Source organism: Nannospalax galili, unplaced genomic scaffold, assembly GCF_000622305.1.
Source record: "Nannospalax galili isolate Female #2095 unplaced genomic scaffold, S.galili_v1.0 scaffold469, whole genome shotgun sequence".
Lineage (NCBI taxonomy): Eukaryota > Metazoa > Chordata > Mammalia > Rodentia > Spalacidae > Nannospalax > Nannospalax galili.
The window spans coordinates 735,110-756,630 of record NW_008359443.1 but is presented as its reverse complement, the minus strand read 5'-3'; the positions used below and the strand labels follow the sequence as shown (position 1 = coordinate 756,630).

At 50.2% G+C, this 21,521-nt stretch overlaps 1 protein-coding gene across 1 annotated transcript in view; it reads right to left on the bottom strand.

Annotated features, from left to right (window-relative positions):
• Panx1 (pannexin 1) overlaps positions 1-16,813 on the bottom strand; it is a 47,437-nt gene extending 30,624 nt beyond the window's left edge. Inside the window, exon 1 of the mRNA XM_008823117.3 lies at positions 16,187-16,813. Coding sequence (XP_008821339.2) covers positions 16,187-16,796 — 610 coding nt within the window. The 5' untranslated portion in view covers positions 16,797-16,813. The remainder of the gene's footprint in view (positions 1-16,186) is intronic.
• Positions 16,814-21,521: the final 4,708 nt, after the last annotated feature.

Below are 21,521 nucleotides of genomic sequence, written 5' to 3'. Positions count from 1 at the left end.
TAACAAAAGTAAAAACATCAACAGAGACCTAGGTGGTACTTTAGACTCAGCAGAACTTCAGAGAGCTTTCAAATGGAGGGATTCTAGGCGAATGTGACACTGAGAGGGCTGGGAAGGGGCTGTGAAAGATGTGGGAGGCGCATTCTTGAGGGAGAGACACATCCTGTGCTGCTGTTCTGGGGCACAAAGGGGAAACAATGTACTTATGGCCACACCGCTGATCATTATCAGTTTCTACACAATGGATTTTTGGGGTTTTATTATTATTTTTTTCTTATGTGTTTGAGTGTGTTGCCTGCATGTATGTTAAGTGCACCTGTGTCATGCAATGCCCGTGCAGGTTAGAAGAGGACGTCAGATCCCCTGGAACTGGAGTTACAGGTGGTTGTTAGCCGTCATGTGGGTGCTGGGAATTGAACCCAGGTGGTTTAGAGCAGCCAGTGCTCTAAACCACCAAAACATCTCTCCAGCCCCCTAAGCAACATTTTTAAAGTCTGCAAAATGTTTTAATTCCACAAAACCAAAAAACTTGTAAGTCACTTTGATGCAATTACAGGAGACAGAGACAGAGAGACCCTCATACACCAGAGACCCAGGCAGACCATAAAACCTTCAAAGCACTGAACTTGAAAGTTGCTTTTAAGGCTGTCAGAAAGAAACTGAAAACTGTTCTCCTGGAAACCCTCAAGTTCAATGCCAACAATTAAATGAAGAGGACTGTGAAAACAGTACAGGAAGGAGAGAGGCACCATCGGCCCATAAAGATAAATTCAAGCCTCTGGAAGCCGGTCTGAATCTGCCTGGTGACTGATTCCAGTGGAGGACAGCCAGATGCCATCTGCCCAAGGACTGGGATCCTCAGAGCTCCTGGGCACGTAAAGCTCAGACCCTCAGACCCTCATGGTAACTTCTCCCCAGGTAGGAGCCACATCACATCCTCTCCTTTCACTTACCCACAGATTTCTACCGAAACCCACCTTCAGCTTCAAACACAAGGCAATTGATACTCTGGAATTCAGTGCTGGAGACTCAGATTCCCTAGACTGCCTCCATTCTCTTTGCAGGAACTCCAAGGCACACTGGTTTGTATTTCAAACCAGTGAGAGAATACAAGCACTCTTTGCAGCCCAAACTCAAAAGTGGAATTGAAGTTACTTTCTCTCCCATTAAACTAGGCTGACTCGCAGGGACTCTTCCCCACAGCTAAGCCTGGGTTTCAAAGGGAGCAGACCCCTCTAACACCTGCTCCTCTGCAGAGATGGGCACAACAGGCCTCACCTTCTGAGGAGCTCCATAGAGTGCCAGGTACTTCAGTGCCCACAACCTGGGCCTGCCGAACACTCAGCAGCGTAGGGCGGATGGTTCCACTCAGGGTCCCACAAACCGAGTAGGGCCCCCCAGAATAACTGTCTCTGTAAGGAGAAAAATAATACATAACCTTTACTTACTTAGTCTGTGGGATCGGGAAGTGTGGCCCAACATCCAGACACGGAACCACCGTGGAAGACTGTGTGCCAACCTGGCCTGCCAGTCAGAGCAGAAGGAAGCGGGAACCGGACCACACACCACCACCAGACCAGGCACACATCCCTGGACAGAGCAGGAAACTAAGTGGTGTCTGAGGTTTCTTTCCTGTAGTGGATGCCAGGCCCTGAGCACACCAGGGGATCTATACCATACAGTTCCGTGAATAAAAGCTCATGACTTGGTCCCCGAGTCAGAAGAGCCCAGTGACTAAAGATGCGAACGGGTACTAGGTTATTCTTTTCTATCATCTGAGATGAACTACCTCAGACATACAGAAAATTATTTTTAAAGAATTGGGCCTGGACAAAAACCCTGCACAGAACTGTGGACATTAACAGCAGGCCCCAAACTTAGTCGAAGAATTATTGGCAGCCGATTATTGCTGGGTAAGGAAAAGCTGATCTTGAAGAGAGAGACTCTAGACAGGCTGACCAGACCCCAGTGGATGAACTTGCACTGAGGGACACCTGGGGACACTAACTTTACATGATAGGCCTTAACACAAATGACAGAATGTTGACTTCAGTGGGGAGGAGGGGCTGTGGGAGGTGCCAAAGGGGAGGGGGGATAAAGATGATTTTATGTATGAAATACACAAAAATTCAATAAAAAACTTAAAAAGTTCATATGAAAACAAAACAAAACAAAACAAAAAGGGCCTGGAAAGGTGTCACAGTGATTAGGGCTCATGCAGGCAATACGCCCACACATAACAAGAAGTAAATAAAAATTTTAAAAAATCTTTAAAAAGAACATTATACAAAATTGTATCACTGACATCTAGGGCTTTAAAGTGACATTTGCTCTATTAACCCTGTCACTTTTTAATTAAGCACTTTACTCTGAATTTTTCTTCGACTTATGAGAAAGTTACAAGAACACAACAATGGTGCCCCATCTGTACTCAGATCCAGGTGTGGCCAACCTCTGGCCACTTGTCTTCTGTGTGCAAACTGCTGCAGTCACCTGACACTTGCTGCGGACCCTGACCCTTTACCGTCAGTGCTGTGCGTCTTCTAAGAACAAGAACCTTCTTGTAAGCAATGCGATCACCAAGTTAAAACACCGTGAGAGAAAAGCAGTATAATATTACATCTATACCAATGGCTTCCCGTACCCCAAACACTTGTGTCCTCGTTAGCTTTAACTGTCAACATAACTCGGCCTAGAGTCATCTGAAAGAGAGTCTCATTGAGGGATTTCCCAGGTCAGACTGGCCTGTGTGCATGTCTGTAGGGGTGGGCTTTTTAACTGATTATGAAGGCCCCGCCCACTGTGGATGGCACCAATTCTACACCACACACTGCACTTAGCTGTCACAGTCACCTGATCCCAGGATAGTCCACAGCCTGTCTCTGTCATTTTTGTTCCTAATACACAGGGAGTACAGGGGCTCTGTCTGCCCTGATTCACACCTTCCTGCTTCTCCTGCTCTGGCTGGACGTCTGCAGCTACGGTAGACCCCATGGAAGGGCTACGGGTTCTCCTTAGGACATCCCAGGATGACAGGTTCCCATTAATCGGTAATGTCACCTGTGTTAGTCACTTGAGTGCTATCTTCTAGCTCTCCCCATTATGAAAGTGGACCCACCTCCCCATGAAGTGCTGAGAGGTCTGAGGGAATCCCTCAGAGACTGTAAACATTGCACCATGCATGTGTGTATTTCTTATAAGCTTGCTTCATCCATTCCTACTTAGAAACACAAACCATTCATATGCTGGGTGGGGGGGGGATTGAGTATGAACTAGTGTGATTCCCACAGCATGCTAAAACCACCCCCTCAATACTGACCACCTGGAAGCTCCAGCCCAACACAGATCCCTCTGAAACAGAGGGTTTTTACTGAACACTACGATGGGACAGGAATTAGACATTCTCAACTGTGATGGCTTGCCTCTGAAATGCCCCACAGGCTTGTTTTGAATGCTTACTCCCCCAGCTGGTGGTGTATCTGGGGGGCTGTGGAACGTGCAGGAGGGGGCCCAGCTGGTGGAGGAAGGTTGTTAGGGGCAGGCGTTTGGAGGTCTGGGCCACTCTGTGCTGCCTTGTCCACTGTCCCCGACCCTGTGAACAGCCACGACAGGCCACCGCATGGACTGGATCTCTCTGCCACACCTCCTCTGTGACAAAGGGCTGAAATCCCTGAAACCATGAGCCCAAATAAATCTTTTCTTCTGTAAGTTGTTTCTATCAGGCATTCTGGCCTCAGTCCTGGAATAGTAACTAATGCACACTGCAGTTAATAAAAGTAACCTGTGAATTACTGCCATTTTTCCTGTTTTACAAATGAGTAAAAACAGGCTCAGAGAGGGTAAGTGGTCACCTAATACTTGCCAGGCTATGATTCCTACCCAAGTGCATGCCTAGATATACATGCCTATATATACTCTTTTCTAAAATACAACAGCATCCTTGAAGGAATAACCAGTGACTGGGGAGGAGAAAGGCAGAGCCAGACCTGGGGTTGGACAGTGAGTAATAATCACACCCCACAGAGTGCAAAGCCAGCCAGCCAACACAGAAGAGGCACACAAGGAGAAGCCAGCATCCACCCCCAAGCATCAACCCCCAGCCAGCCAGGCCTGAGCCTGAGGTCTAAGTTCATAACAAAATGTCATCTAAACTATAGCACTGACCTGGGGAGACAGCTCAGCAGGTACGAGTGCTTGCTGTGCAACCTTGAGGACCTGTGTTTAAATCCCCAGTACCCATGTATGAAGCTGGGTGTGACCAGGGGGCCTGTAACCCCAGCATTGTGAGGGGGTGGAAAGGTTGCTGGGACTTGCCTAGCTCCAGGTTCAGTCAGACCCTTTCCAAGGGAAAGAAGGCAGACTGATGGAGCAGCATACCTGATGTCCACCTGTGGTTTCTGTGTGTACCTGCACACATATGTGCCACACACACACACATACACACACACACACACACACACACACAGTACAGAGAGAACAAGATTTGTAGCTAACGGGGCCTGGAGAGATGGCTCAGTGGTTAAAAGCACTGGCTGTGCTTCCAGAGGACCTGGGTTCAATTTCCAGCACCACATGGTGGCTGACAAACACCTGTAACTCCAGTTCCAGGGGCTCTGACACCCTCTTCTGACCTATGCAGGTTCTTCATGACACAGGTGCACTCACATACACATAGGCAAAACACTCATACACACAAAATAAATTTTTAAAAAGTTAAAAAAAGAAAAAAAGATTTGTAGCTTGCAGCTAACAACTCATGCACAGATGTCATCCAGAGCACCTAGTGCTCTCTCTCTATATAGTCAGACCATGAGCAGCGTGGTGGTGACAGTCTGCATGGAGCCCTCCTGGTAGGGACAGACGTTGGACTGAACAGACAGACAGCATCATTAAAAATATTACAACAGGAATGGGGCACACAAGAGCCAGGAAATAAATCCTGTCACAGCAGATGGCAGCAGACAGATCCACTAGGGATGTGTCGACCCTGGGCGTGGCACTGCTGTAGTGGGAGAAGCTGGACACGCTCCCATGGTGGACTGAACAGTGGACAACCAAGAGCAAGATGGGGGATGGGTCAGCCTAAGACCAATGTTAAGGAGGACCACTTACAGCCAAGGGAAGAGGTCAACGCACACCTTTAAGTATGAGTGTTAGAGGTATTTACTGACACTGAGACCTAATCTGCAGTAAACAGTAGGGATTTCCACTTAGCTGTGCATGAGGGCGGGGTGGGGGGGACACGACACTTTAGCATTTCTACATTTTAGAGAGATGCTAGAAATTTTCTTCTTCACCATTGCCTTAAAAAGACCCCAGCCTGTTTTTTCTCACTTCCTGTCAAGTCACATAATCTAACTTTTCTCACTTGTAAAGTTAAATAAAATCTCTTACAAGCATCACAGGATATGCCTGTCATGGGCCAGTGACACAGTGAGAGCACACAAGTGGGGTTAAGGGCTCAGTCAGAAAAGTATATGCCTTGCAAGCATAAAGACCCAAGTTCCATCCCCAGAACACGTATAAAAAACCCTAGAGGTTGTTGGGCATGGTGGCACAGGCCCTTAACCCTGGCACTCAGGAGGCAAAGGCAGGTGGATCTCTGTGAGATCAAGGACAGACTGGTCTACACAGCAGAGTTCTGGGCCAGCAGGGACTACAGAAAGACTGTTCCAAAAACCCAAAACTAACAAAACAAAAAAGCACACCCAGAGGTGGTGCAAGTTTGTAATTCCAGCACAGGAGGATCCCTGGGACTCTTTGGCCAGCCAGCCTAGCCTACTTGGTCAGTTCCAGGCCAATGAGAGACTTGGTCTTGCAAAACAGTAATCACTTGAGAAACAGCATGTGAGGTTGTCCTCTGGCCTCTACCCACACACACACACACACGCACATGCACAGACATGAACACACAAATAGAAACGATTTTGTCAGGCAGCATGTAGCAGGAGGCAGGCTTTTACGTCACATGCTGCAGTGTTTATTCAGTGCAGACATGTTTACTCTCTAATTTCCATCGAGTTGCTGTATCTTCTAAAATTCTGCAACAAATACATCACCATGAACATGGCCCTTGAAAGATGTGGACATAATCCTTAAAAGCGCCCCAGCCTGAAGCTAGATTCAGCCTAGCTAAGGCTTAATCTTCTCTCCCTCAGAGGTGCTGCTTAAAACCTAGCTTTTGGAGTTCCCAGGACAAAGAATCCTCTGTAGAGAAGCCTTGACTATCTCTGCTCTACTGAATCAAAGAGCAGTGACAGTGACAAAATGAAAAGAACTTACAGAGATGGTCTAAACAGTGGCTGGGAGATTCCTCAGCAAACATAAAGGCACGTCACAGAGACCAGTGGTGTTAGGTTCAGGGTGGGGTGGGGGGGTGGAGAGGGCACGGAGAGAGACTGTTGGGGAGTAAAGAGTTTATTGGGCAAGCCATGGACAGACAGGCCAGAGCATGGCGGGGCCTCCGAAAGGTTAGGCCTCAGCACCAGGGACAACAGCACTGGGGTCCCAGGACAGCGAAGTCAGAGCCCACGTGGCGGAGCTCAGAGCCGCTTTGAGCTCGGAGGACAGGGACGTTTTATAGCAAGAGCCTGCCGCCAGGCTGATTCCCAAGCAGGAAGCAAGGAAGGGGGTTTGAGGTAAACTCACTTCCCAGGTGACAGACCCAGGTCCCAGATGATTAGTTAGGTGTCACAGACTGTGTCTCTCTGTAGGGTGCTTGTCAGTATCCCTGAGATGGGGAGAAGGCTGGGGCAGACCCTGTGGCCTGAGCAGAGGCTGGATCCGAACATCCCAGTCTGACAATCATGTTTCAGCAGAGTGAGACAGTCAGATGGTAGATGCCTTTTTCAAGGAAACTCAATACAGCAGATTTCCAAGCTTCTCAACAGAGTTGTGTGTGTCCTATCAGGAGGTCACTGTGCCAATAATACCCTCACCAGGAGGTCACTGGGTACAACAGCACCCCCAGCAGAGTCCAGGGCTTGTGGCTGCTGAGGGTCCCATTTGTCCCATGTCTACATGAGTATCAGAGCACAGACTGACCACAGCACAGGCGGCACGTGTAAGCACAGGTGGCACATGTCAGTAAGTGAGAACAGACATGAGCACGGGAAGTAATGAGAATACATTCACCACAGGGGGTATGAACCAGTTCCTGACTGGAGGAGTGTGGAGTACCACCCATAACTAATTTTAGTGCAGTGTCCTCAGGTTACAGGGTGAGAGTGATCCCAGGGAACGTGCCTTCTGGTCACAGATCAATCACCAGCTGTTTCTGGCTGTTGGAAATAAAACCCCTAAGTGTGTTCCTTTGATTCTTAAAAAAGGACTGACTTTCTGATCCACAAGTCACTTGCAGGTGTGCAACACTGGGGTCAAAAGGAACTTCTAGAAGAGCAATGAAGCCTTATTAGGAGAAGAGTGTTAAGACCCGAGTTTTGGGCTCTTTTCTTTCCAAGGACACTGGACGGAGGGGGAGAGTCAAGACCAGACCCACTCCCCATCACCCAGTTTCATCTCAGTAAAGCTAGGGGCCCCTCAGCAGCCCTGAGTCTGCATGGGAACTGGAGGGAAGTCTTGGCCTGTCCCAACAGCCTGAAATTCTACAAAAAAAACTCCAACTGTACATACTTTCTTTCCTCCTTCAGAGTCAGCACAGTGCCCAGCCAGGCCTACTTAGTCAGGCCAGTCACTGAGTACTAAGCCTAGGCCAGGCCTCTTCTCTGAGCTCTCTTTTAAGATGTCCTGTCCTCTGTTTGCACATGAGCAGCCCAGTGCTGTCAGAGAGGTCAGCCCAGACAGGGCACAGCTGAAGAGATGGAGGCTTTTCTGGGGGAGCAGCAGGCCTGGAGAGCACTCAGGAACCCAGGCCAGACCAGGAGTGAAGCAGGCACAACAATGAAAGACTTGCAAAGCTGTCTTCCTATCTCCTAATGAACTATCTCTAGTCGTTTAACCAGCTGACTAAACAGAAACGGGAAACAGGGACTCAGAGTGAAACAACTAGTTTGTTTTGTTTTAACTTTTAGCTTAAAAAAAAAAAAGTTAAATGTAGTTCAACCAGGTGTAGCGTCCCACACCTGTGACCTGAGCACTTGAGAGGCAGAAGGATGGTGAACAAAAGGCTAGCCTAGGCTACATGGGACTGTGTCTCCAAAATGCAGGGTTAGAAGGGGTGGGAAAGGGGAAGGGAGGGAGAGAAAGAGAAAGAGAAAGTGAGACAGGAAGAGGGAGAGGCAGGAGAGAGGGGCCAAGAGTCTTCCAGGAAATAGTATCACAGGAAGAGAAGGGCAATCCCCAGACACCGCCGGGGGTGGCATCCAGAGCCCAGAAATGGGTTTGTGACGCTCCACTGTAAATAGGGAACTATAAACTAAACTGTGGAGATGCCACTTCAACTCTAAGAACAGCAAATTAAAAACGGAGTGTTGGGCAGGAGAGGGCTGAGTCGGTAAAAGCACTTGCTGCTGAAATCAGAGATCCCAGGATCCCATGGTAAAAGTAGGAACCAACTCCCAAAAGTTGTTTTCTAATTTCCACACATGCACTGAGACACACTGAGACACACAGAGTCACACACACACACACACACACACACACACACACACACACGCGTTTTTTTTTGTTTTTTTTTGTTTTCTCCTAAGGACAGGGTCTCCTCCCTATGTAGCCCCAGCTGGCCTGGGACACTCTATGTAGACCAGGCTGGTCTCAAATTCAGAGATCTACCTGCCTCCTGAGTGCTGGGATTAAAGGCGTGTGTCACCATGCTTAGCACTTAAAAAAAAAAAAAATTAATGGAAAGTGTTAAGTCTGAGAAACGTGGAGCCTGGGGCTCCTCTACAAGGCTGACGGGTCCAATGGGGTTCAGGGCGACCTTTGAAGACACCAGAAACCCTTTTATAGAAGGCCACGATGGTATTTACGGTGCTGTCTGCTTTCCTGGTGTTGCTTGTAAGTGTAAAGGGGCTCCTGAGACTACCGACTCCCTCACAGGGGAACAAATGACAAAAAGATAGGGATTTACACAATGGAAAACACTGCCAATCAAGTGTTTGAAGTTCTTTTTATAGAAATACATTATTTACTATATATGTTAATATGTGAGGGTATTAATATAATTTTAATTACTTTTTAAATTTCCAAGTTTTAATTCCTAGGAAAATAGTAATAGATATAAACCATAAACAAAGTCAGGCTTGGTGATTCATGCCTTTAACCCCAGTCCACAGGTAAATATCTATGAGATCAAGGCCAGCCTGGTCTACATAGGAGTTCCAAGCCAGCTCTGGCTACAGGGAGGCTGTGTCTTAAAAAACAAATCAAGAAAAAACAACGAAAAGAAAACAAAAGCTTTTTTTGAATCCTAATGAGATCCTAAATCTGTACCGGGCACATGAGACCAGGGACTTCAGGAGCTACTGTTCTCGAGATCTGTTTGTCTAGAAGAGCTATGGCCCCTAGTAGAAAAGGTTGGGATGACTGTCATATCACGACACAGCAACTAATGACGTGAGGAACAGCCGCCCCACAGAAAGGTCTACCCTCCTTAAAAAGAACGAGGCAGGGGCTACAGGGATGGCTTGGCAGTTAAGGGCACTGGCTGCTCTTGTAGAGGACCCAGACAGGCTTGGTTCTCAATACCACATGGCAGCTAACAACTGTCCCTAACTCTAGTTCCAGGGGATCAAATGCCCCCTCTTCTGGCCTCCATGGGCACTGTGTACACCGGTGCACTTACTTATATGCAGACAAAATGCATACACATAAAAATAAAGATAAATTTAAGAATTTTTTTTAAGTGAGGCAGGCCCAGGGAGGTGGGTCAGTGGGTAGACACTGGCCATGCAAACCTGATCTCCTAGGGGATCTGGTGGTCTGTGAGTGCTCAGGAATCTGAGGTCATAAAAAAGCCAGACGCAGGGGCACACATCTGTGGCCCCAGCACTCCACAAGATGGAAAGAGACACAACTGCACAGAGGCTTTGGGATCAGCTAGCAGAGCATGCAGCAGCAGACACAAGAGACCCTGCGTCAACAAGGCAGAGATGAACCTCCAGAAAGCTGGCCTGACTTCCATATGTGTGCCGTGCCAAGTGCGTGTCCGCATTCACACACATGCCCCCATGTGCACATGCACACAAAGAATGAGACAGACCCACAGGCACTGATGTGCAAACAACTCTAAGACACATTAAAGATAAGAGAGGAAACTGCAAATCAACACATACATATTTTACATTTTTTTCAAGAGCCCTTTCTCACCTTTATTTACTGTGTGTGTATTAGGGGGCACATGCCACTGTGCCATGTGGAGGTCAGAGGACACTTGGTTCTATCCTTCCACCACGTGTGGCCCTGGGATTGAACCCAGGTTGCCCGGCCTGTGGCAAGCTCCTTGCCCACAGTCATCTTGCTGGCCCTGTTTAAATTTTTTTAAATTATTTATTTATTTATTTCCAAAGTGTTTTGATTGCTGGTATGTTCACTGGTGTGTGTGTGTGCATGTGTGTGTGTGTGTGTGTGTGTGTGTGTGTGTAGTCCCCGAGAACACTGGAAGAGGATGACAAAGCCACCATGTGGGTGCTGGGAGTTGAACCCCCGTCCTCTGGAAGAGCAGCAAGTGCTCTTATCGGGAGCCAGCTCTGCAGGCCCTGGCCCTGTTTAAAGTCTATGTTAAAATGCTACAATAGTATTTTTCTACAGAAACAAAAGGAAGTGAAACACACAGTAGGACAGTTACCTTTGGGAAACAGACTAAGATTAGGGTACGACCAAAAAGAGAGTGTGTGTGCATGTGCGTGTGTGTGCATGCGCATGTGTGCGTGCACGTGTATGCATGTATGTGTGTGTGTCCGTGTGCGCTTGTGTGTGCATGCGCATGTGTGCGTGCACGTGTATGCATGTATGTGTGTGTGTCCGTGTGCGCTTGTGTGTGCGTGTGTGCATGCGCATGTGTGCGTGCACGTGTGTGCGTGTATGTGTGTGTGTCCATGCGTGTGTGTGTGTCCATGCGCGTGTGTGCGTGCGCACGTGTCTGCGTGCATGTGTGTGTGTGTAGGGGGCTTTATTTTTTTCTCTTACTGCCTGATTTTTAACAAACACAGAGACTTACAGGTCCATGGCCATTTGGCAATTTAAAATTAGCCTGGTGCTGCAGAGCTATTTCCTCTAGACTGAAACTTTCCCTTTCAGAGGCAGGGCTGGGAGTCAGGGAACTTGGCATAAAGCCACCACCGTAGGGGCTGCTGGGGAGGCTCTCCTTGGAGCTGCTGAAAGCAAGCTGAGCTGGGAACTCCAGGGGCGCTGCTTTTGTGAGGAGTCACCCATGCAGGATCTGCTCACCTGAGTACAGTGCCTGCACTGGTAAGAAACCCCACCCAGGTTCCTTGTAAGCACCCAATAAATTGAGTCATCCATGGTGTGTCACCAGCCCTGCTAGGAGGAACGCACACCAGGAGTCTTCACACTGGGAGAGGAGTCTTCATACCCGGAGAGTCCTCACACCGGGAGAGTCCAAGTCTTCACAACAGGAGAGTTGTCTTCACACTGGGAGAGTCTTCACACCCAGGGAGTCTTCACACTGTGAGAGGAGTCTTCACACCTAGGGAGTCTTCACACAGGGAGAGTCCTCACACCGGGAGAGTCCAAGTCTTCACACCAGGAGGGGAGTCTTCACAACAGGAGAGTTGTCTTCACACTGGGAGAGTCTTCACACCCAGGGAGTCTTCACACTGTGAGAGGAGTCTTCACACCTAGGGAGTCTTCACACAGGGAGAGTCCTCACACCCAGGAAGTCCTCACACCCAGGCAGTCTTCACACTTGGAGTCTTTGGCAGTGCAACAGCACACTGGTGGACCCTGACTTGGGGTCAGAGCAGGGCGCGCAGGCACTCACCAAGCCCATGTACTGCCTGCTCATTTTTATGCCACAATCTGGAAATTGTAATTTTCCTCAAAGAACTGCTAGTTTATCTGACCCATCCAAGATTTAATATGGCCGATGGTGGTGATACCCACAGTGGTAACCCACAACTACGATTACAATACTGGAAAAAGGGGGTGGGGGCTGGGAAGTGGTTCAGAAGTAAAGTGCTTGCCTAGATCCCCAGCACTACAAAAAACAGAAGAATAGTTGGCACACTTAATGATGCCCTGAGATGCAGAGATAATTTATCACAGGGGCTGGAGCGATGGCTCAGCAGTTAGAAAACTGGTTGCTCTTGCAGAGGACCTGGGTTCAATTCCCAGCACACACATGGAGACTAACAACCATCTATAACTCCAGTTCCAGGGGATCCAACACCCTCTTCTGATCGCCATAGGCACTGCACAACACGGGAGCAATTACATACATGCAGGCAAAACACTCATACACATAAAATAAAAATAATAAAACATTAAAAAAAAACAAAAAACAAACACTTCCTTTCAGCCTCCATGTGATTTTTGTCTCAGGAGAGGACTCCAACCAGCTGTGATGGTGTTTGCATGTAAAAGAAAAAAATATGACAGAAAATGTTGAAGGAAAATTTAAAAAGTATTTCTCATCACTATAAAAAGATGTCCAGTCCCAGTACAGATCTGCTGATGAAAGTCCTCTCCCGGGACCTCAGCGGGCTCTCAGGTACTTCATTCACTGAGGGATGATCCAGGCGGTGCCACAGCTGAACCAGGCACCTGAGCTACTGAGCTTCATTTTCCCAGCGTGTGATGCTGATGTGGAAATGCACTCAACAAACCAGCATACAACCTATAGTAGAATGGTCAGGGTCTGGCCTGAAATGTGCTGTGTAGACCACACTGTCCTGGAACTCAGAGAGCTCTACCTGCCTCTGCTCCAGAGTGTTGGGATTAAATGCACGTGTCACACCACACCCAGCGTGGTCAAGTACTTTATAAAAAATAATGGCTCTACATGCAGAACAATACAAACAGCCCAAAACAGATTCCCACACTCCACTACATGGTGTTAAGTATAACAGGGAAATCATCATAGATTGATGGATATAAGGCCCAGGTTCCGCAATAAGTGACACTGAGTGTGATCACTAACAGTCTTGACAACCCACTGAAAGAACAAAAGACCACGTGGTAAATGTTAAGTAAAATCACTGAAAACAATTAGAAAAAAAGTAAATGGATGCTCTTCTGTGAGGATGAGACGGGATTCTAATAATGGAGCTGAAATCCACAGACCAGGCATTCTCTCTTGGAAACTTTTCTACATGTGTTTATGCCTGTGGGGGGCAAGCATCTGTGTGGGTACATGTGTAGAGGTCAGAGTACAACCCCTAAGAGTTGGTCCTCTCCTGACACTCTGTGGGTCTCAGGGATTAAACTCAAGGCTGTCAGGCTCAGGGGCAAATGCCTTTACCTGTTGAGCCATCTTACCAGCCCCGAGTATGCATTCTTGACAAAAAACGAAAAACAAAAAACTTAAAAACAACAAAAAATGGGGCTGGAGAGATGGTTCATCAGTTAAGAGCATTGGCTATCCTTGCAGAGGACCCATGTTTGTATCCCAGCACTCACATGGCAGCTAACAACCATCTGTAACTCCAGTTCCAGGGGAATTTGATGCCCTCTTCTGACCACTGTGGGCACTGCATGACACGGGTGCACTTGCATACATGCAGGCAGTACACTCATACACTCTGCTGTCAAGGAGCAACATGGTGCACACCTGCTTCATTAACACCTGACGATGCCCAAAGCAATCAACTTTTGTTCAATCAACAAACGTTTGTAGAGGGGCTTCTGATATGCTGTACAAGACTCCAGCTTTTAGGGATCAATAAAAGCTTAAGTACCTAGTAGGAGGGGCAGCCACATGGACAGGCTATAATGCTATGTGCACAGTGGGACAAGAGGATCCCAGACAGCAGAGAGGGAGGGGTAAGGGCCAGAAGAGGTCAGAGTTGTGCTTGGGGCTGCCATGTCCTAGACCACACACCTGGGGCCATGCTCCCTGGCCAGTGTGGTGGGCGAAGGGCCTGCTCCATTTAAGGATGTCTACATCTCTTTGGCTTTACAATTCACTTTGTTGTTTTGTTTTCCTCTTGGCTGAGGGCGCACAGCTAAAGGGCACAAAGTAAACTGCTGTGTATTGACTTCTGCTGTTCCAACTGCATGTATGGATTTGAGTACCACTTCCCCCCTCACTAATGCCTTTCTCCTAGGACTTCTGTGTTCCATCCCACATGTCTGTCCTTCCCCTTGGAACTCCCAAGTCCTTCAGAAGACAGACATCTGCCTGGGAGTTCACCCAAGTTCCCTTTGCCTTGTCCTGGCAGCATCCACCACAGCATGACAGCACCTGCTAGCTGACCATTCTGGTGCTCAGCTGGAGAGTAAACTACAGAGCAGGGATTCTTTACCACCCTCCACAGGTACAGCCGTGCTGAGCACACAGTGTGTGCTGACTGATTGCACCCCGTGCCCCCAAAACTGCCTCTGGGCGGCGCATCCATCTAGACCTTAAGGAACTATGGAGGCAGGTACCTCAGAGGTCCTTCTAGAAGGTGGACTTTGGGCAAGGAGATCAGCTTGGCTCCTCCTCCTGGCCCTCTGCCCCCACCAGCTGTGCAAAACTTCCTTGTCCAGGACAGGGAGTCCACCTCATTTATTCCCAATCCTTGGTGCTTGGCACTTGGTTCAGCACAGCTGGAAGGCAGAGACTATCTCCAGCACCCACGAGACCGTGTGGTTTTCCTTTCAGACAGAAACTGCAATCCCCTGTCATTTAGAAAGCCAAGGACATGCCATGACCATGCCTGGCAGGGACTAGGAAAACCGAAAGCTCACTGTCCATGGCCGGCAACTTCCTGCCACAATGACCCCCTCAGTCCCAGGTGTGAGACTCACTCCTACCGCAATGCTTTTCTAACAAATTTTCCCTCAATTTCCCATCAGCAACACCTCCACTCACCAGCATACAGCCTGGGTAACAAGGCCAACCTCTTTGCTCTGCGCCCCGTTAAAATTGAGGTTCCCAGGGGGCTTCCTGCTGCCCCCCCCCAATCTCAAAGGGCCCTTCCTCGTCACTCATCACAGCACAGGACCTGAGAACGCAGGGCATCTGCCTTCGCGACTCTGCTGCCTCTCCTCCATTCCAGCCCTGTGTGCCTCCGTTACACTGTCATTTAAGTGCTGTTGTCAACCAGTCTGTCTGCTCTGTCAGTAGCTCCCCTCCAGGTGGGTCAGTGAGGACTGCTCTGTAGTAATCTGGCCCATATTCCCTCAGCTTTCAGAGGACCAGGACCAGAGGAACTTCCTGCTCTGGCCTAGCACAGCCCGTGTCTTCCCTTCCAGAAACATGTAAATCTGACACCTGAATCTTGGCAAGAGTCTCTTGGGAGCTTATCGGCACCCCACCCACCCCGACAGGCATTCTCCAAGGCCCTGCCCCACCCACAGCTGTCTTTTGCCCCCCACACTACCTTCCTGTGACACACACACACACACACACACACACACACGCACACACGCACTCCTGTGCTGTCAGGCAGCTGATGGCTGAAGGCCACCCACTCAGCCTCATGCGCCTGAAAACCCCAGGCTTGGGAATCTCTCAGCGTTTACAGGAAGGGATGTGGTCATCTTTCCATCTTCCATTCACAGCAAGGCTGTCCAGGTAGAGGACAGCTCTAACCTCCAAGCAGTTTCCCCATCACTCAACTCTCTGTTAGAACTAAAGTAAATACCAATTAAATGCCAGCCAGTGAAAGAACACTTTCCACTGAGCCCCTGTTTTCACACCCTCCCTGCAGCCACTAGGAACTTCTTTGGTACCAAATTTTAGGTGACCCCACCGTAACTGGCAGAGGAGTGGAAAGTGGGGGGCATGTCGGGTGATAATACAGGAACATGAGCTCCAAGCCACAGTCCCACCGGTGGGGCGCAGGAGATAAAAGGAACTGGGGGGAAGGATTCTAGGAGGGTCAACAGGGGAAGCAGGATGCAGACCGTCAAGTGGGGACCACCTTTCCTGCAAGCCTTCAGGCCCAAGACCGCAACAAGCACTTTGAGGGCGAGCCGAGACCCTGCCATCCCCAGACCGCGCCGGCCCAGACCGTGCCAGCCCCAGACCGCGCCGGCCCAGACCCTGCCATCCCCAGACCGCGCCGGCCCAGACCGTGCCAGCCCCAGACCGCGCCGGCCGGGCCCTGCACCCCCGCCTCACCGATTGAGATCTCCTGCGCGAAGGCCAGCGAGATGAGCAGCAGAGGCAGCCCCACAGCGATGCACGTGACCATCTTGTCCACCGCCAGCTCCAGCCGCAGCCCCTTGAACTTGGGCTCGGTGGGTTCCTTCAGCAGGAAGTCTGAGAACACGTACTCGGTGGCCAGGTGGGCGATGGCCATCGCGCCGGGTCCGGGCGGCCGAGGGCAGGAGCGCGCGCAGCCGGGCCGAGGTGCAGAGTCCTCGCGGTCAGCGCCCGGGCGCGCGACTTCCGCTTTCCCTGCGCGGGGTCCCCCGCATCCTCGGCCGCGGGCCCCGAAGGGCACCCGGACCCGGTGCTGGGGCCGCAGACGGCGGCGTGCGCTCGGCCCGCGACTCCCCGGGCGCTGCACCGGGCTCCGGCCTCTTCGCTCGCGGGGCGACGAGCGGCGGGAACAAAGCGCGCGTCGGCGACCACGGCCGCCCCGCGGGTCGGCGCTCAGCTCGCCGCGCGCAGCTCTTCCGGAACCTTTCCTGGAACCCGGTTCCCAGGGGCGAGCGGCTTCCGGAAGCGCGCTGACGCTGCAGGGTGGGCGCGGCCGCACGGCGACCCTACAGGACCCGGTGCGCATCGCCACACCCCGCGGCCTCCCTCCCTGCTCCCCTACTCCTGGCACGTGGGTGCTGTGCTTGCAGTCATTTCTGCCAGCAGCCCTCCCCGGACGGGCCAGCCCCCTCCTCTGGCACAGGCTAGCCCCCTTTTCTGCTTTGCCCACCATAGTGTGCACGTGTGATGCTGCAGATGGCTCCTGTGCTAGGCGAGCGCTCGGCAGCAGAACTGCGCCCCTGCTCACCTACCCTGTGCAATCCAGTTACACGGATCTGGAAAAGCTTCCATGGAACCCGGTGCTGTAAAGCGGTTGTGATAACCCAGCGGTGTTGACAGTGTGTGGCAGGGCTGGGCCTTCGACCTTTCCTGGGGCTCTGCGGCAGGGACAGGTGCCGAGGGGTCAGAGCTGTGTGCAACCTTCCCTGGCTTCCCAGCAGAGTGCCTCCCGGTGGGGCCGGGGTGTGGGGAGCTGCACAGCTGCTTCTGAGCCCCTCCAGGAAGTGGAGGACAGTAGGGAATGATCCAACCAGTGTTCTGAGGGGACTGAGCCTTTGAAGATTGTGCTTGTAGACTTAGGCATAGCCACATAGTGTGAAGTTGCTCTTACAGTTTCTGTTTTTCCTTCTTAGCAATCACCGTTACAACTCAGCAATTGTTTGCTAACTGTCCACTTATTTCATATATGTCCCCCTATATGGTCCCCATCATGAAGATGGGGCCACTTTTATCTCCAATACTCAACACATGCTTAGCACATAGTATTTTAATTAATTTTATTCAATCAGAATCTAAACAAATATCACCTTGAATTTTTTAATTTTATTTATTATTTTTATTTTATGTATGTGAGCGTATTGCCTGCACATGGGTAGGTACACCCGTGTTGTGCAGTGCCCACAGAGGTCAGAAGAAGGCGTGGGATCCTCTGGAACTGGAGTTAAGGATGGTTGTTGATACAATGTGTGAATTGCAGAAGAGCCACAAGCCTCATTAGGGAAAGCCATAAATCCCTTGAAGTGTCTAACTGGCCCTAAATTGGCAGCCTGGCCTTGCTCAAGCCTGGCTCTGCTCACCCCTTATCAGTTGGTCACTCCCAAGCCTGAGAGAAAGTGTTTGTGGAGCCCACCTGCCTCCTTTAGTGCCATAGCTAACTCATCTGTCTGTCTGAGAAAAGAGACCCTCAAGGCCACCAAACCTGGGCACTAATTCAACTCCCCACAAAGTGCAGCTGTGTCTCACAACCCCAGTATAACCTCCCCCCCCCTTTTCTTTGTCTAGTTGTAGATGCTTGGTTCCCGCAGACAGCCTCTACCTCTCACTGTATCTTCTTTGAATAAAGGAAGATACAGTCCTTGCCTGTTGCGCTCTAGGGCCATAGATAACACTCCTGCCAGTTTCCAGGGAAATAATCTTGAGAAGGAGACCCCCCCAATCACTCCAAGGACACCAAGCCTGGGCACTAACTCAACTCCCCACTAACTGCAGCTGCGTCCCACAGCCCCAGTATAACCTCCCCTCCGCTTTTCTGTCTAGTTGTAGAAGCCTGGTTCTCGCGGCAGCCTCCACCTCTCACTGTGCCATCTTTGTATAAAGGAAGGTCTAGTCCTCGCCTGTGGCAGGTCTGGCTGGTTCCTTGTCTCCTACTTTTCTATCTTTCTTTTTATTTTCCAGAAATCGAACAGTTGTTAGCTATCATGTGGGTGTTGAGATTTGAACCTGGGACTTCTTTAAGAGCAGTCAGTGCTCTTACATGCCAAGTTATCACTCCAGCCCCCCATTTTGAATTTTTTTAATGACCCAATTTACACTCATTTGTCTTTTAGTCTCAAGGTTTGTGGTCCGAGCTGGTGAGTGCAGCTTGGAAGGGATACGTCAGTTTGGGGCAGGCAGAGTTAGGGTGTGCGCGCCCCAGTCCGTCACAGATGCAGTTGCCTTCTCTTCCTGTCAAGATCAACTCAGGGCTCCTTTGGGAAGCCCTCTGGGACCCCCAGTTGGAATGAGTTGGTCACTCCCTGTTGCTTTCCTCCCTACTCAGCGCTGAGCTCACCCTGCTGGGTGATGCTGGGCTGTGCACCTGAGGATCTAGGCTGAGTCTCAGCAGTTTTGTGAAGTGTCCTTGCTCCTAGCAGTTTGGGGCATTCATTAAGACATCAGTCTATGTTTGCTGAATTTAGAACAGAGACAAGGAAGGGACCCTGTCAGGAGTTGGGAAGAAGGGACACCTGACACTAGTGTGGGGAACACAGAAGGAAGGGAGTCAAAGGCGAAGGGGGGCCTGGGGCAGGCGTCTGGGCAGTTTTCAGTGAGCATTGGTGTGTGTTTAGAGGGAAATATAAAAAGAATCACTGTGCCCTGCATGTCGCCTGGATTGAAGACAGAGCTGAGGTGGAGAGGTAAAGGCAGAGGCTTCCCCCATTTCGAACATCAGAAGTAAATTAGGCCCCAGACTGATGGCTTTGCAGAGCAAAAAGTGGAGACCAGGGCATGATGGTTCAGGGAAGCCCACTCTTTTTTTGGGGTCTCCCTGTAGCCCCAGTTGGCCTGTGTAGACCAGGTTGGCCTTAATCTCACAGTGATCTAACTGCCTCTTCCTCCCTAGTGCTGGGATTAAAGGCATGCGCCACCATGCCAAGCTTTAGGGAGCCGTTTTTACTACTGCACAAAACATCTGACCCATGCCAACATACTTGGGAGGAAACAGAAGCAAACACTTGAGCTTAGTGCCTGGATGACTTGCTGTGTGACCAAGTGTGATCACTAGAGATCCTGTTTTCTCACAAATAAGGATGATACTATAGGTTTCCTTCAGTGGTTCCCTGAGAATCAGATGGGATACTGGAGGTGGGGGGGCTGGTTATGATGATGCACACTTATCCCAATACTTGGGAGGCGGAGGCAGGAGGATCAGGAGTTCAGGGTCACCCTTGACTGCATGGTGAGTTCCAGGCAACCTGGTCTATGTGATACCCTCGCTCACAAACCCCTCAAAAAGAATAAAAAACAATACCCAAGGGCGACTGCAGTCACCGCCAGCGGCGGCTGCGCCTCCATTCTCGTGGGTGCCACTCCTTCATTCTCACGGGCGTCAAGGCTGCTCCTGTGCTCGCCCTGGGCTGAGGCCGCTCTTCTGTCTGCCCTGAGCTGAGGCCGCTCTTCTGCCTGCCCTGGGCTGAGGCTGCTCTTCTCACTGGCCGCTCTTCTGCCTGCCCTGAGCTGAGGCCGCTCTTCTGCCTGCCCTGGGCTGAGGCTGCTCTTCTCACTGGCCGCTCTTCTGCCTGCCCTGAGCTGAGGCCGCTCTTCTGCCTGCCCTGGGCTGAGGCTGCTCTTCTCACTGGCCGCTCTTCTGCCTGCCCTGAGCTGAGGCCGCTCTTCTGCCTGCCCTGGGCTGAGGCCGCTCTTCGCCTGGTGCTGAGGCAGTTCTTCTGCTTGCCCTGTGCTGCCTCCTGTCGCTGCTGCTTCTGCCTGGTCCCACAGGAGACCAGGTTCAGTGACACAGGTCTGCTTTATTGCAGGAAGGCACAAGCTTATATAGGGGTAGTAGTCCAATCACAGCACAGCAAGTAGGATACCTTATTAGCATAACAGACTTAATGTCCTATCACAGAACAGAGGGTAGGATGCCTCATTAGCACACCGGGTTTCAGATTACAGAGCCTGGATTCCTGGAAACCATGTGACCCTGACAGTTGCATATCGCCCTAGACTCAAGCCTGTCTCCCACAGGCGACATATTTTACAATGTCTCCTGAACTATAGACACTTTTAGCATTTGATATGTCATTAACAACTGCAGGCTTTAATGTATCAAATTAAAATGTGGGCAGCATTGCTTCTTTTCAAAATAGACTTTTGTTTGTCTTTTTGAGACAGGGTCTCCCTGTAGCCCCTGCTGGCCTGGAACTTGCTATGTAGACCAGGCTGGCCTTGAACTCACAGAGATCTGCCTGCCTCTGCCTCCCAAGTGCTGGGATTAAAGAGATGTACCACCATACCCGGCTCAAAATAGATTTTTAATTTAAATTTAATGTCTGTATTTGTGCACAAGTGCATGTATGTGTGTGTGTGTGGAGAGGTGCGCGTGTGGAGACCAGAGGTTGGTGTTGGATATTTACTTTTATCCATATCTACCTTGTTTTGAGACAAGGTCTCTCACTGAAGCTGGAGTTCACTCACTGGCAAGGCTACTTGGCCGACGAGTGCCAACGGGCCTGTCTCTGCCTCTCCAGCTCTAGGAGTTACAGGTGCACCCTGCCATGCCTGGCTTTGTGGTTACCAATTCAGATCCCCACACTTGTGTGGCAAGTACTTTATCAACAGAGCCATCTCCTCAGCCCTAGATTTTAATTTAATTTCAGTCTACAGATTTATGGAAAAAGTGGGTTAAATGAGTCAGACTTCCCATATACCCCTGTCTTGGCATCCAAATCCTCCTACACTTGCTATCGTACAATAGAATCGTACATTTGCTACAATTAAAAAACTGCTATGGGGACTGGAGAGATGGCTCAGTGGTTAAGCGCACTGGCTGCTCTTGTAGAGGACCCCGGTGGTGCATGTTTAGAGGTCAGATGACAAACTCAGGTGTCGTCACCTGTTGGGGACCCTTGTGTAAAGTAGCAGTCTCTTCATGTCCAGAAAGCCCACGGGCTCGGATTCAAATGCAGAGACTCCTTTTTCAGCAGGATGCTTTCCTGGCATCTTCCTGACTCGTCTTTTGAAGTAGCCGCCACAGAAACATGGCCTCCAG